General features: G+C 40.6%; 1 protein-coding gene across 1 annotated transcript in view; it reads right to left on the bottom strand.

The window, feature by feature from the left end:
• Positions 1-9,684: 9,684 nt before the first annotated feature.
• TRIP11 (thyroid hormone receptor interactor 11) overlaps positions 9,685-12,800 on the bottom strand; it is a 90,584-nt gene continuing 87,468 nt past the window's right edge. Inside the window, exon 21 of the mRNA XM_006839567.1 lies at positions 9,685-9,988. Coding sequence (XP_006839630.1) covers positions 9,768-9,988 — 221 coding nt within the window. The 3' untranslated portion in view covers positions 9,685-9,767. The remainder of the gene's footprint in view (positions 9,989-12,800) is intronic.

The raw sequence follows: 12,800 nt of genomic DNA, 5'->3' as shown, positions 1-12,800 counted from the left end.
TGCAGCCAGAGTGCTCCTTGGTGGCCAAGATGACCAAACTTCATCTCTCATACTTTGGACATACTGTCAGGAGGGACCAGTCGCTGGAGAAGGAGATCATGCTTGGTAAGGTGGAGGGTCAGAGAAAAAGAGGAAGACCCCAATGAGACCCCAATGACCAAGTGGCAGCATTGATGGACTCAAGTGTGGCAACAGTAGTGAGGTTGGCCCAGGATTGTGCAGTGTTTCATTCTGCTGTGCATGGGGTTGCTATGAGTTGGTACCAACTCGATGGCATCTAACAACAACAACATCTAAACAGCAGCTACCAAAGCAACCAGTTGCCCATGGAGTTGATTACAACTCACAGCACCCCCATATGTGGCAGGGTTGAACTGTGCTCCAGAGTGTTTCATGGTTCTGACTGCTCAGCATCAGAACACCAGACCTTTCTTCCAAGGGACACCTCTTGGGTTCCAACTGCCAACCTAAGCACTTAACCATTTGCGGCAACACCTAGTCCTACCTTAATTCCCTGAAATCTGGCCACAGTGCCAACATTCACCTAAAATGGCATTCCCTAAATTTCCTCGCAACCTCCTCAGGGCCAAATACAATGAATGCCCATTCCTCAATCCCAATTTACTGGATGTTGATGACCCATCTTCTCCTGTCTCATGTCCAGGACTTTAAGTTCTCCCAGTTTTCTTTTCATGACTGCATTTCCTCCAGCCCTTTGTTTTTCTCCTCCTCCCTAACCAGAGTCCCCAAAATCTGATGTGGCCTCTCTACTCGGCTCCACTACCCTCTTGTCTGTGGAATCGTAGAAGAGATGAAGTCTGGCCATCCTAGCTTCTAAGGAGCCTTCAGACTGTACTTCTTCCAATACAAAATGTTTGTTCTTTTGTTTGTCCATGGTACTTTTAATAATTCTCTTCCAACATCTTAACTCAAATGCATCAATTCTTCTACAATCTCCCTTTATCATTAACTTTCACATGCTTGAGGCTATGGAAAATACCATGGCTTGCAACAGCAGCACCTAACTTTCAAACTGACATATTTGCTCTTGAACACTTTCAAGGGGTCTTATGTAGCAGATTTACCTAATACATCATTTGATTTCTTGACTGTTGCTTCCTTGAGTGTTGATGGTTGATCCAAGCAAACTGAAGTCTTTAAACACTTCAATCTTTTCTTGATGTTATTTATTGGCCCAGTGGTGAGAATTTTTGTTTTCTTTACATTGAGGTGCAACCCATTTTGAAAGGTGTGGTCTTTGATCTTCATCAGTAGATATGTTAAGTTCTCTTTGCTTTCAGCAAGTAAGGCTGTATCAACAGCATATCACAGGTTGTTAATGAGTCTCTATCCAATCCTGATGCCACATTCTTCTTCATATGGTCAGCATACAGATTGAATAAGTATGGCAAAAGAATGCAACCCTGGCATACACCTTTCCTAACTTTAAACCATTCAGTGTCCCCATATTCTGTTCTAACAACTACCTCTTAGTCTAGCTACAGATTCCTCATGAGCACAATTAAGTGTTCTGGAATACTCATTCTCTGCCGTGTTGTCCAAAGCTTGTCATGATCCACACAGTCAAAAGCCTCTGCATAGTCAATAAAGCACAGGTAAATATCTTTCTAATATTCTCTTCTTTCAGGCAAGATCCATCTGATGTCAGCAGTGATATCCCTGGTTCCATGTCCTCATCTGAGTCCAGCTTGAACCTCTGGCATCCTGTCAATATACAGTTGCAATCATTTTTTAATTATCTTTAGCAAAACTTTACTTAAATGTGATATTGATATTGTCCAATGATTTCTGCATTCTGTTAGGTCACCTTTCTTTGGAATGGGCTCAAATATGGGTTTCTTCCAATCAGTTAGCCAAGTAGTTGTCTTCCCAATTTCTTAGCATAGATGAGTAAGTGCCTCCAGTTTGTTGAAAGATTTCAATTTGTACTCCATCAGTTCCCAAAGCCTTGTTCTTTACCAATACCTTCAGTGCACCTTGGACTACTTCCTTCAATATCCTTGGCTCTTGATCATATACTACGTCTTGAAATGGTCGATCATCAACCATTTCTTTTTGGTCCAGTGACTGTGTATTCTTCCATCTTCTTTTGATGCTTTCTGCATCATTCAGTATTTTACCCACAGAAACTTTCAGTATTACAAGTTGAGGCTTGAATTTTTTCTTGAGTTCTTTCAGCTTGAGAAATACTGAGCCTTTTCTCTCTTTAGGTTTTCTAACTCCAGGTCTTTGCACATTTCATTATAATATTTGACTTTGTCTTCTCAAGATGCTCTTTTATATGTTCTGTTCAGCTCTTTCACCTCCTTTCTTCCATTTGCTTTAGCATTGCTACACTGGAGAGTAAGTTTCAGTCTCTTCAGACATCCATTTTGGTCTTTTCCTTCTTTCTTGTCTTCTTGATGACCTTTTTCTTTCTTTCTGTATGATCTTCTTGATGTTATCACACAACTCTTCTGGTCTGCATTGTTTTGTTGTTATTGTAAAGTGTTGTCGAGTCAGCTCTGACTGACTCTGCAGAGCAGCTGATGGGTTTGAACTGCTGACCTTGTAGTTCAGTCCAGTGCTAATCCTACAGTGCCACACCAGGAATCCATGGTGTTGTTAGGTGCTATCAAGTCAGTCCTGACTCACAGCGACCAACAGAACCAAACACTGCCTGGTCATGAGTCACCCAGTTCTTATTACTGTATTATTATGCTAAGGATGTTTCAATGTTTCTGGAAGTTTTTCTGTAATATCTTTTATGCATAGAAAGGTACACAATATACTCCAGTTATAATAAACACTTGACTAACAGTAGGTAGGACTCATAACCTGTTACAACTTACATTCAAATTCCCCTTAAAGACAGACTTAGGATCAAAACTAGTTCCAAGGATTGCGTGAATCTCACATTTTTAAAATCCAAAGTGTCTGGGAAACAACTTTTCCAAATTCTTACTTCTAACAAGTTCACAGTTAAGTCTTTTCAAATATTCCAGATTTAAATTTTAAGCATCAGAAAACCTTCACTGAAGTCAAAGAATGTTCAAGCTGAAAAGGTTACTCTTGTAAAAACAGTCACAGCTGAAAGTTATCAGTTAAAAAATCATTACAGTTCAAATGATTAATTTCATAACCACAGAAGGGCTAAAAGAGTGACATACAGTGAGATTCTGTTTTAGGAGCCAAGACAGAAAATCAACTCAAGGTTCAAATATTTGCCTTAAGGACTTGCTTTATCAATGTTCTTGAATTTTTCTTTTATCTCCAAAACAAATATTGCTGCAATTATAATAGGTTGTTAATTTTCTGGATCTATTAAATTATGACAGTAATATGCCATAAAACCCTCAGATACATATAGTCACATGCCCTAAGTCCCAAAGACAGGAAAACAAGGTCCAGATTAATAATTTTTTGTATTTCCAGTAGAAATGGTTAGGGCAAAAATTCTTGGACTTTATCTGGCATCTAATTTCCTAGCTTGCTTCCTTCAAGAGTGGTCAAATGTAACTTCCTTCAAGACTTGGTTTGCCACCCCTTCCCCTCCTCCCATCTGTCTGCTGGGTCCAAGTAAAGGTCCCCAGAAATGGGTGCATGCCCCCACCAGCGCTTCTCAGCATCTTGGATTACTTGGACATGCATCTGTCTCCCACTGGACTGAAGTTATCATTTCAGACCACAGCCTTCTCTTGTTTTGAGTAGATACTTACCCTCCAACCTCACAGAAGGAAATCCCCACAACTTCCCTCCACCCCCAAACCACAGCTGTCTGTATTCACCCACTTTCATCCCTCCTTCCCCCAATCAATGAGACCTTCCTCTAAGGCCAATCCCTTCATCCAGCTCTATCCTACCTGTCTCCTTTTCTCAGGAACTCTCCACCTTCCCTTTCCCCAGCTCCTCCATCTCAACTGTGCATTTCTCAGGAGCACTGACACATGCGTCCAACACCCCTCCCTTCATGTCTCTTCACAGCCTGGTTTTCCATTAAGAGTTGGTGACCCACTCAACAATATGGCTTTTGTTCAGGGAAGGTCGTATCCTTTCCCCATACTTATTCAATGTGCATGCTGAGCAAATAATCCACCACCAGATTATATGAAAAAAAACGTGGTATCAGGATTGGAGGGGGACTTTATGTAGATGATACAATCTTGCTTGCTGTGAAGCAAACAAGACTTAAAATACCGATGATCAAAGACAAGTCTTCAGTAAGGAGTGCACCTCAGAGTCAACAAAAAGCCTCACCACTGAGCCAATAATCTCATGGTAAACGGAGAAAAGATTGAAGTTGTCAAAAATTTCATTTTGCTTGGATCCACAATCAGTACTCATCGGACCAGTCAAGAAATCAAAAGGTGTATTGCCTGCAAAAGACCTCTCTAAAGTGATCAAGAGCCAAGAATTCAGCCTGACGACTAAAGTGCACCTGACCTGAGCCAGGATATTTTCCATCACCTCATATGCATGAGAAAGTTGGACAAGGAATAAGGAAGACTGGAGAAGAATCAATGCCTTTGAATTAGTGCGTTAGAGAAGAATATTAAAAGTGCCATGGACTGCCAGAACAACAAACATCTCTGTCTTGGAAAAAGCACAGCCAGAAGTCTCCTCAGATGCAACAACAGCCATGTTATCAGCAGGGACCAGTGCTTGGTAAAGTGGAGGGTGAGTGAATGAGAGAAAACACCCAAAGAGATGGACAGACACAGTGGCAGCAGCAATGGGCTCAAACATCACAATTGTGAGGGTGAGGCAGGACCGGGCAGTGTTTTGTTCAGTTGTTCTTAGGGTCACTAAGTAGGACTCGACTCCACAGCACTAAACAGAATCACACCTACTCCTCACTTTTCAACTGTCCTGTTATCAGACATTTCCCATTTACAACAAGATTAAAACTCTACTATCTACTGAGAGACTCCTACAGCCCCTAGGGTACTCTGCGTTCTCCCATCCAAGTCCTAACTGGGCCTGACCCTGCTTAGCTTCCGAGATTGGAAGGCAGAGGGCCCATTCAGGAAGCTGTGGAATCAATAGATCCGTTTTGGAAGAAGTGCAGTCAGAGTGCTGCTTGGAGGCCAAGATGGCAAAACTTCATCTCTCATACTTTGGACATATTATCAGGAGGGACCAGTCGCTGGAGAAGGACATCACGTTTGGTAAGGTGGAGGGTCAGAGAAAAAGAGAAAGACCTCCAACGAGATGGATTGGCCAAGTGTCGGCATCGATGGACTCAAGCATGGCAACAGTAGTGAGGTTGGCCCAGGACCGGGCAGTGTGCATAATAAGGTTGCTATGCGTCAGTACCGACTCCATGGCACCCAACTACTGGTAGCCTAATGGTTACAAGTTTGGCTGCTAACCTTAAGGTCAGCAGTTCGATACTACCAGTGGTTCTGTGGGAGAAAGATGAGGCTTTCTTCTCCCATAAAGATTTACAGACTCAGAAACCCTATACAGGGTCACTATGGGTCAGGACCAACTCGGCGGCACTTAACAACGAATCTATTTTGCCCATTAACAATATACAACTAGCAGTAACTAATACTGGGCCATGGCTCAACGGTCTGACAATTGTGTCAGAGTGTAATTTGGCAGTTATGTGATGATGCAGCCATTCTCCACTGACACTTGACCTGTCTTTGAAACCTCCGTATGTTGGTTAGTGAGGAGTGGGTGTATGCGCTGTATAAAGCACTTCCACGGGCCATGCGCTGAATCACTTACCAAATGTTATGTCAACTAGGTGGGTGTTAGCTCATTTCAAGGGTGAGAACAGTGACTACCACTGAGTGCATTCGGCCTCACAGTGAACTGCCAGGACAGAGCAGAACCTTCTATAGTGTAGCCAAGACTGTAAATCTCTGCGGGAGCAGACGGCCACATCTTCCTCCCAGGAAGCAGGTAACGGCTTCAAACTGCTGACCTTCTGGCTCACAGGGGAGCATTGTGACCACTACATCACCAGGGCTCTTCTCAAGGTCACAGAGAACAGGTCAAAATTGGTACTCCAACCCAGGTTAGCAACTTTAAAGCCAACCCATGCTCCTTGCTTTTTTTCAATACTGTGCCATCCAAACAGTTAAAAAATTCAGGTTCCATATCAAAGAAAAATGATATTACAGGAAGACCAAGAGGTTTTCTTTCTACCTGAGAAAGAAAACAAAACAAAGGCTGGCTGAGACCTCTCACAATCTTGTTGTTAGGTATCGACTCATAGCAGCCTTATGCACAACAGAACAAAACACTGCCCGGTCCTGGGCCAACCTCACAATTGTTGCCACGCTAGAGCCCATTGATGCTGCCATTTTGCCAATCCATCTCACTGAGGGCCTTCCTCTTTTTCTCTGACCCTCCACCTTACCAAACATGATATCCTTCTCCAGCGACTGGTCCCTCCTGACAATATGTCTGAAATATGAGACGAAGCTTGGCCATCCTGGCCTCCAAGGAGCACTCTGGCTGTACTTCTTCCAGCACAGATCTGTTGGTTCTTTTGACAGCCCATGGCACTTTCAATATTCTCCTCCAACACCATAACTCAACTGCATCAATTTTTCTATGGTCTTCCTTATTCAATGTCCCAGCTTACAATCTTGAGTACATATAAATTGCTCACACTTAAAATTTCCAAAGTCCAAAGACTATCCTAACAGAGGACTCAGGTGATTACTTAGATTCGTTTCAGTAGTTCTTCAACTGCCTTTATAAACAATATGCGTACATCATTTATCCCCCTTCTCAAGAAAAAGCCAACAGCTGTTTGTTAAAAGTATTTTTTTTTTCATTTTTATTGTAGATGAAGACATTGCTAACTTACAAAGATCATTCTTATTCAGAGTAGGTTTTTTTTAATTTTTTTGCCTTGCAATGCTCCTGAGAAACTCAGAAATGCACCGACTGTTGCACTGTACAACACAAACTGACAAGAAGGTTTATGTCATAGATTCCCCACAATCAGATATTTCCCTCAAAATCAAAAAACAATTGATCAACTTTAATAAGTTAAAAAGTAAAGACTGACAAGTGATCACAAATGTCAGACCATTAAAAGTACCATTATTTTTCCATAGGAATTTATGAAATAAATACCACCTATACTTACTTGATATTTACAAAATGAGAGGACGTTTTGTTGATGGAAAATCTTTTAAATACTCTGACATAAAAATTTAATTAGGTTTAAAAATGAAAATTCAATTGTTTTCAGTCTGACACATAAAAATTTCTAAATAAAGTTCATCATTCCCGGGCCCCTCAAAACAGTTGTTTTTGGGTTTCTGTTTTTGCTTTTTTAACCTACTGACTTGGGATGTATTTTGATAGTCTCTTTTATGCCTTTCTACCAACCGTTTAAAACTTGTTTATAAAATAAACTAGAAGCATTGCTTTGGTAAAAGAATATTTAATGGGCTCACTGCAAGAAAGCCATCCCTTTTTCCACAATTTATTGTTTGTTTCTTTGGGGAATTTTTTTAAAAATCAATGATGGCAGGCACTAAAACTCAAAATAACCACATGAGACAGGATGATACTGTAAATCAGATTCAATGGCTGGAAGAACTGTCTAGCATAGAGGCTGAAATAATTAGGAATGTTGTGAAAAGTGTGGCAGCTAATGCAGAATTCAACTACTAACTAGTAAGCTTATAGAGACGTAAAAAGGAAAATTATTGTAGTTAAAAGTATTGAAGTAAAATTAGTTGGCAATGTTCTCTTGCTAACGTTAGAACATGCTTCATCGCAGTCCGGGTTACTAAGAAGATTCTTTGAGCATACGCTTCATCTCCAACACAACTCGGTTTCAGAGAAGTCAATGAGCTATGTCTGGCTCAAATCAACACACACTTAGTATGCGTACCAGTCGTATTAGTCTGATGATGATACAACGGAAACATGAGATCCAACAGCTTTAGCCCAAGGTCAATTATTTAAATGGCCGCCATGTAGGACTATGCACACTGTGATGTGTAGCTATGCAATCCATCCTTAACAGCTTTCTAACTTATGCTAAACCATGGGGGGGTGAGGGGAGACAGGCTGCATTGGCCCGGGAAAAAAATACTCAAAATGTCCTAAGTCAGAGTATGACGCCATGCTACGTAAATCCCCACCATGCATCTCTTTGTCAAATGACTTAAGAGAAAGAACCTTTAAGATCATGTCTCTTTTTGTCTTTTTTTCCAAACTAGAAACTAGTATTTCAGTTGCTTCACACAGAAATGTAACTGCAATGGAAGCAGAAAATCATTTAGGATGAGCAGTGAAAGTATCCTTGAAAAAAGCAAACAAAAGCTGAGTAGTAATACTTGATTCTGAGAGAAACCGTGGGCAAAACCCAACAGGAGGCAGGCTGACAGTTCTAATGTAGAACTTGGTCACTTCCTGCAAAGCAGACGACGGTATAAAGAATGGCGTGCTAAATAAGCTAGTTAAGAAGACAGGTGACACTCAGAGGCAGTATGTTTCGGTTACTTAATTTTTAAGAAAAACAAGCTTTATCCATCAACATGTAATTAAAGACTTTCAGCCTTCCGAGTACAGAAAATCCTGGCAAATCTCCAACGACCAAATTGTGCTTGGGCTGGACCAGGCTTCTATTTACATACTTGGGTTCCTGTCATTTCCACCTTTCCTCACTAAACAAATGTTTCCATCTTAAACACACACTGAAATTTACAAAATTTGCAAGAAATGTATTTTTAAATGTACAACTTCAACAACTTAAATAGATATGAACATCTGGATACATTAAGTTCCAAGTTAGGGTTTTTTTCTGAAGGGTTTATATAAAATTAAAGAAAAACTGATTCCTCCAGTCCAGACACTGGGCATGCTGTGCTCTCTGTGAGCCTCAGGTGTCAACAGCTCAGAGAGAGGCAGGAGACATCACAGGTAGCAGTATTCTTCCTTACAGTTACACAGATACAGCTGTCCGCTTCACACTTACAGGAAAGTTGTGTTTATGTGAGGAAAGATTTACTTTTAAGACAGTAACTTCAAAAAAGATACACCGCAGCTCGTATAATTAAATGATACTGTGCACTCAGCAATAATAAGGAACTACTGATACATACCATTTGGATCAAGTCCAAGGTCCTGTCACATATGGCCCCCTTTCCACAGGAGCCTCGAAGTGCCCCATTAGAGAGACACTGGGAGATGAGTCTGTATCCAAACTGTGGTGGTGATCACAAGACTTCACAAGTGATAAAATTGCATAGAACCGAGTCCATACACATCCCACCTCAGGGCGTATACGACTTCAGGAAAAACACTGTTCTTGACCTGGCTAGACACAAAGTTCTGAAAAGATGCTTTATATTGGCTTCAGGTCGACTTTTGACACTACACAGAGAAGGCAAAAGTTGTTTTCTTTCCAAAAAAACCACAATAATTTAAATGTCTTCTAGCTTAAATGAGAGCTTGTAAAATCAGAGAAGGCAACCGAGAGTGTTGATTTAGAGCTACCACCTATTACTGTTTTTATTTTTATTAAAATATTCTCTGGTAAATCAGCCGTGTGTAGCTTCAGTGAGGTCAAATCAGAGATGGGAAAAAGCAGGTTACATAGCACACACCTGCTACTCTGACATCTGCAATTTCTAACAGCATTGATCATATTTTATTAAACATAGAAGAAAGAACAATGGTAAACAAATACAGAACTTCTCAAAAGGCCGCTTTGTGAGAAAGTACATACACATAGTGTTCCTGATGTCTTTAAAGTGCTCTGTGATCTCTGGCTTGAGAATCGTCTACTGCTTTAAAAGGTCTTTCAATACAACTCCCGCGCTGTTGTCAGACGACACTGGCAATGGTGTAAATGTGGGCAAAACATCTGAGATGGGTTTCAAAAGAAGATGTGCAGACCCACCACTTCCATGTCCAGCTGGGTTAACAAGAGGCACGGCTGCGGAGCGGGGCGCTAGGAATGGATTCACATCTGATCTCCTACCGGCTCCGGAAGCTGTTGCTTCTAAATGACAGAATGTGCATTAGTTAGTCTTCCACTGTTGTAAGAGCATAAAGAAAAGGGTCCCTGTATTAGTTCATCTATTAACATACATATACAAGTAGTCCGATATAAATAAATATATATATGTGTGTGTGTGTGTGTGTGTATTTGCTGTTGTGAGTTTGAACCACCGACCTTGCAGTTCATATGGCTTTGCGGTCTGGCACATTAGCCCACAGCACTGCATCAGGACTCGTGTGTGTGTGTCTGTGTGTGTGTGTGTGTGTGTGTGTATACATACATACACACACATATATATACTACAAACAAGTTCCATTCCTAAATCTGTCTTTAGGTTGAATTAGTATGAAAGTTGGAACAGTTACGGGCATAGTGTACCTTTCTATGTCACTCTGGGTTACATCTTTGGCTGCTAACCACAGGTCAGCTAGCTGCTCCTCGGAGAAAGATGATACTGTCTGCTACCATAAAGGTTCACAGCTTCGGAAACCGTACAGAAAGACACTGTGAGTCGGAATCAACTCAACTGCAGTTGTTGTTGTGAAGTGCTGTTGAGTTGGTTCTGATCCATAGCGACCCTGTATAGGGTTTCTGAGGAGCGGCTGGTGAATTTGAATTGCTGACCTTGCGGTTCAAACTGACCTCACAGTGCAGCACATTATCCTTCAGAGCCACACCAGGACTCCTCAATAGCAGCAGGTTTGGTTTGGTTTTTTAGTTTCTATGTATGTTGCTGTTGTTACATGCCGTCTGACTCCTAACAACCCTTGCAGTTCAAATGGCAGTTCAAAACAGGGTCTTCACGGCTTTTAATCTTTGCAGGACCAGAAAGCCTCATCTTTCTCCTGTGAAGCAGCAGCTGGTGGACTCAAACAGCCTACCTTGTGATTCACAGTCCAGTGCTTAATCTCAACATTAAACACTTCCATGTTCCACTAAAACATCTTTAACACAATATGGAAATAATAATAATGTTCTGATGTGCATCACAAAGTAGAATCTGTTTGTAATTATAAACCATTGTACAGATCTTGAATTTGTTCATAACTATGGGTTATAGTGAAGTCAGACGTTTGTGACCTGAAGACTTCCTATGTATGTACGAATAATAATCAATTTACCACCATTACCAATTTTACCTTGCTGGCCATTGCGATATGGTATTTGGATATTTTTTTTCTTTAAACAGTCTTTAATTATTCAAAGTGAGCAGATACCGACTCACATGGTAAATAATTTGCATTACTAAAATTTGATTCAAGTCTACCATTGGTAATTCAAAATGTTTTCTGACAAAAACAGTATTACACAGTGCTCTAGTTTCCCAGATTTGGCTGCTGGAAAATAAACCTGATTCATATGTTTCTGGATTCTGCATTTTACCAGCAGTCTCAGTGAGACACAGAGGACAGTGAGAGAAAGGAATAAGAACAGGAAAAGAGCAGAGCAGAGCATGTATATCTAATGTTTATTGTTGTTGCTAAGTGCCAAGTCGGTCCCACTCATAGCAAACTAGTACAGGGTTTCCAAGGAGTGGATGGTGGGTCTGAACCACCAAACTTTCGGTTAGCAGTCCAGTGCTGATCCCACAGCACCATACCAAGATTCCAAGGCTTTATGTATCAGATACACTAATATTGCTGTTTCATATTTAAATACCAGTTATATGAAAGTGAATCAGAAACACCTCATCTAGACCTACCGTAGTCACAGCTTTTCAAACATGATGTCTGTGTGGCAGGGCCAGCTGTCTAACTACATGTACCTTAATGGTCATGAAAACAAATAGCACCCCTTTTACAATGGTAACTTATAGAATTAGTATTTAGCAAAAAATAGTAACAACAACATATGCAATGCAATGTAATACAATGCCTAATAATCTTTTAGGTAGTCTAAGGTTTGAAAACAATTCTTCATTAGATTATTTCTCAGACAGTGACACAATTCATTTTGATTGAATAGGCCTTTGGAATAAGTATATTGGAATGAGAGTCATTCCTGGGTGGCCCAAATGGTTAAGAGCCCAACGACTAGTGAAAAGGTTGGGGGTTTGAGTCTCCCCAGTATCCCGAGATCATAGAACAAACAACATGATAAGTTCATAAAATCTACTTATCATTAAAGCACCTACTGTAGGTTCCCAAGCTATACTTTCCTCTGAAACACAATTTTCTTTAATGGACTCTGATCCTTCCAAATCAAGGGCTAAAGACTAATCCCACACAGACTCAGAACATTCCTGAGTTTGAGGTTTTGTCTCAGTCAATTAAAATCAAGCTGGACATAGAGAGGGAGAGGAGAACAAGATGAGAAAGAGGCAGAGAGAGCCTACCAGACAGATTTCTGGAACTTGCTTCAATATGCCAAAACCTAGTATCAAGGCAAAGGGTTTTCACTATCATCTGCAACTTGTCAGAACAAATGACAACTTTCCACCTAACTTCAGCAGCCAAACAGTTTACCTAAACAATAGGTACAATTCACCGCTTCCTTTTCCTATCAAAGTTCAGAAAAAACTAAAATCTTTGCCTAAATACCTAAGGAAAATTTAAAACTTCAAAACATGTATTCTTTCATTTCTTTGTCCAAATTTAAATACCTGATAAGTGAACTAAACTTGACAGTATTTGACAGTGTACACCTTTATGGTTCAACTAGCAAACCTGCTAGTCTATCTTAAAATATGACAACCTCAGAAAAAAGAATAGAGTCAAGCGTACAGTCTAATGGATTCTATTTCCGTTTCAAGTCAGGAAACCTTACTGCCCCCGCCAATGTACGGGATAGAGCGTCACAGACTGGAGAGCAG

This window comes from Chrysochloris asiatica, unplaced genomic scaffold (genome assembly GCF_000296735.1).
Source record: "Chrysochloris asiatica unplaced genomic scaffold, ChrAsi1.0 scaffold00025, whole genome shotgun sequence".
In the NCBI taxonomy this organism is placed as follows: Eukaryota; Metazoa; Chordata; class Mammalia; order Afrosoricida; family Chrysochloridae; genus Chrysochloris; species Chrysochloris asiatica.
Note: the sequence above shows the minus strand (reverse complement) of the source record. Positions and strands in the feature narration are given on the sequence as shown.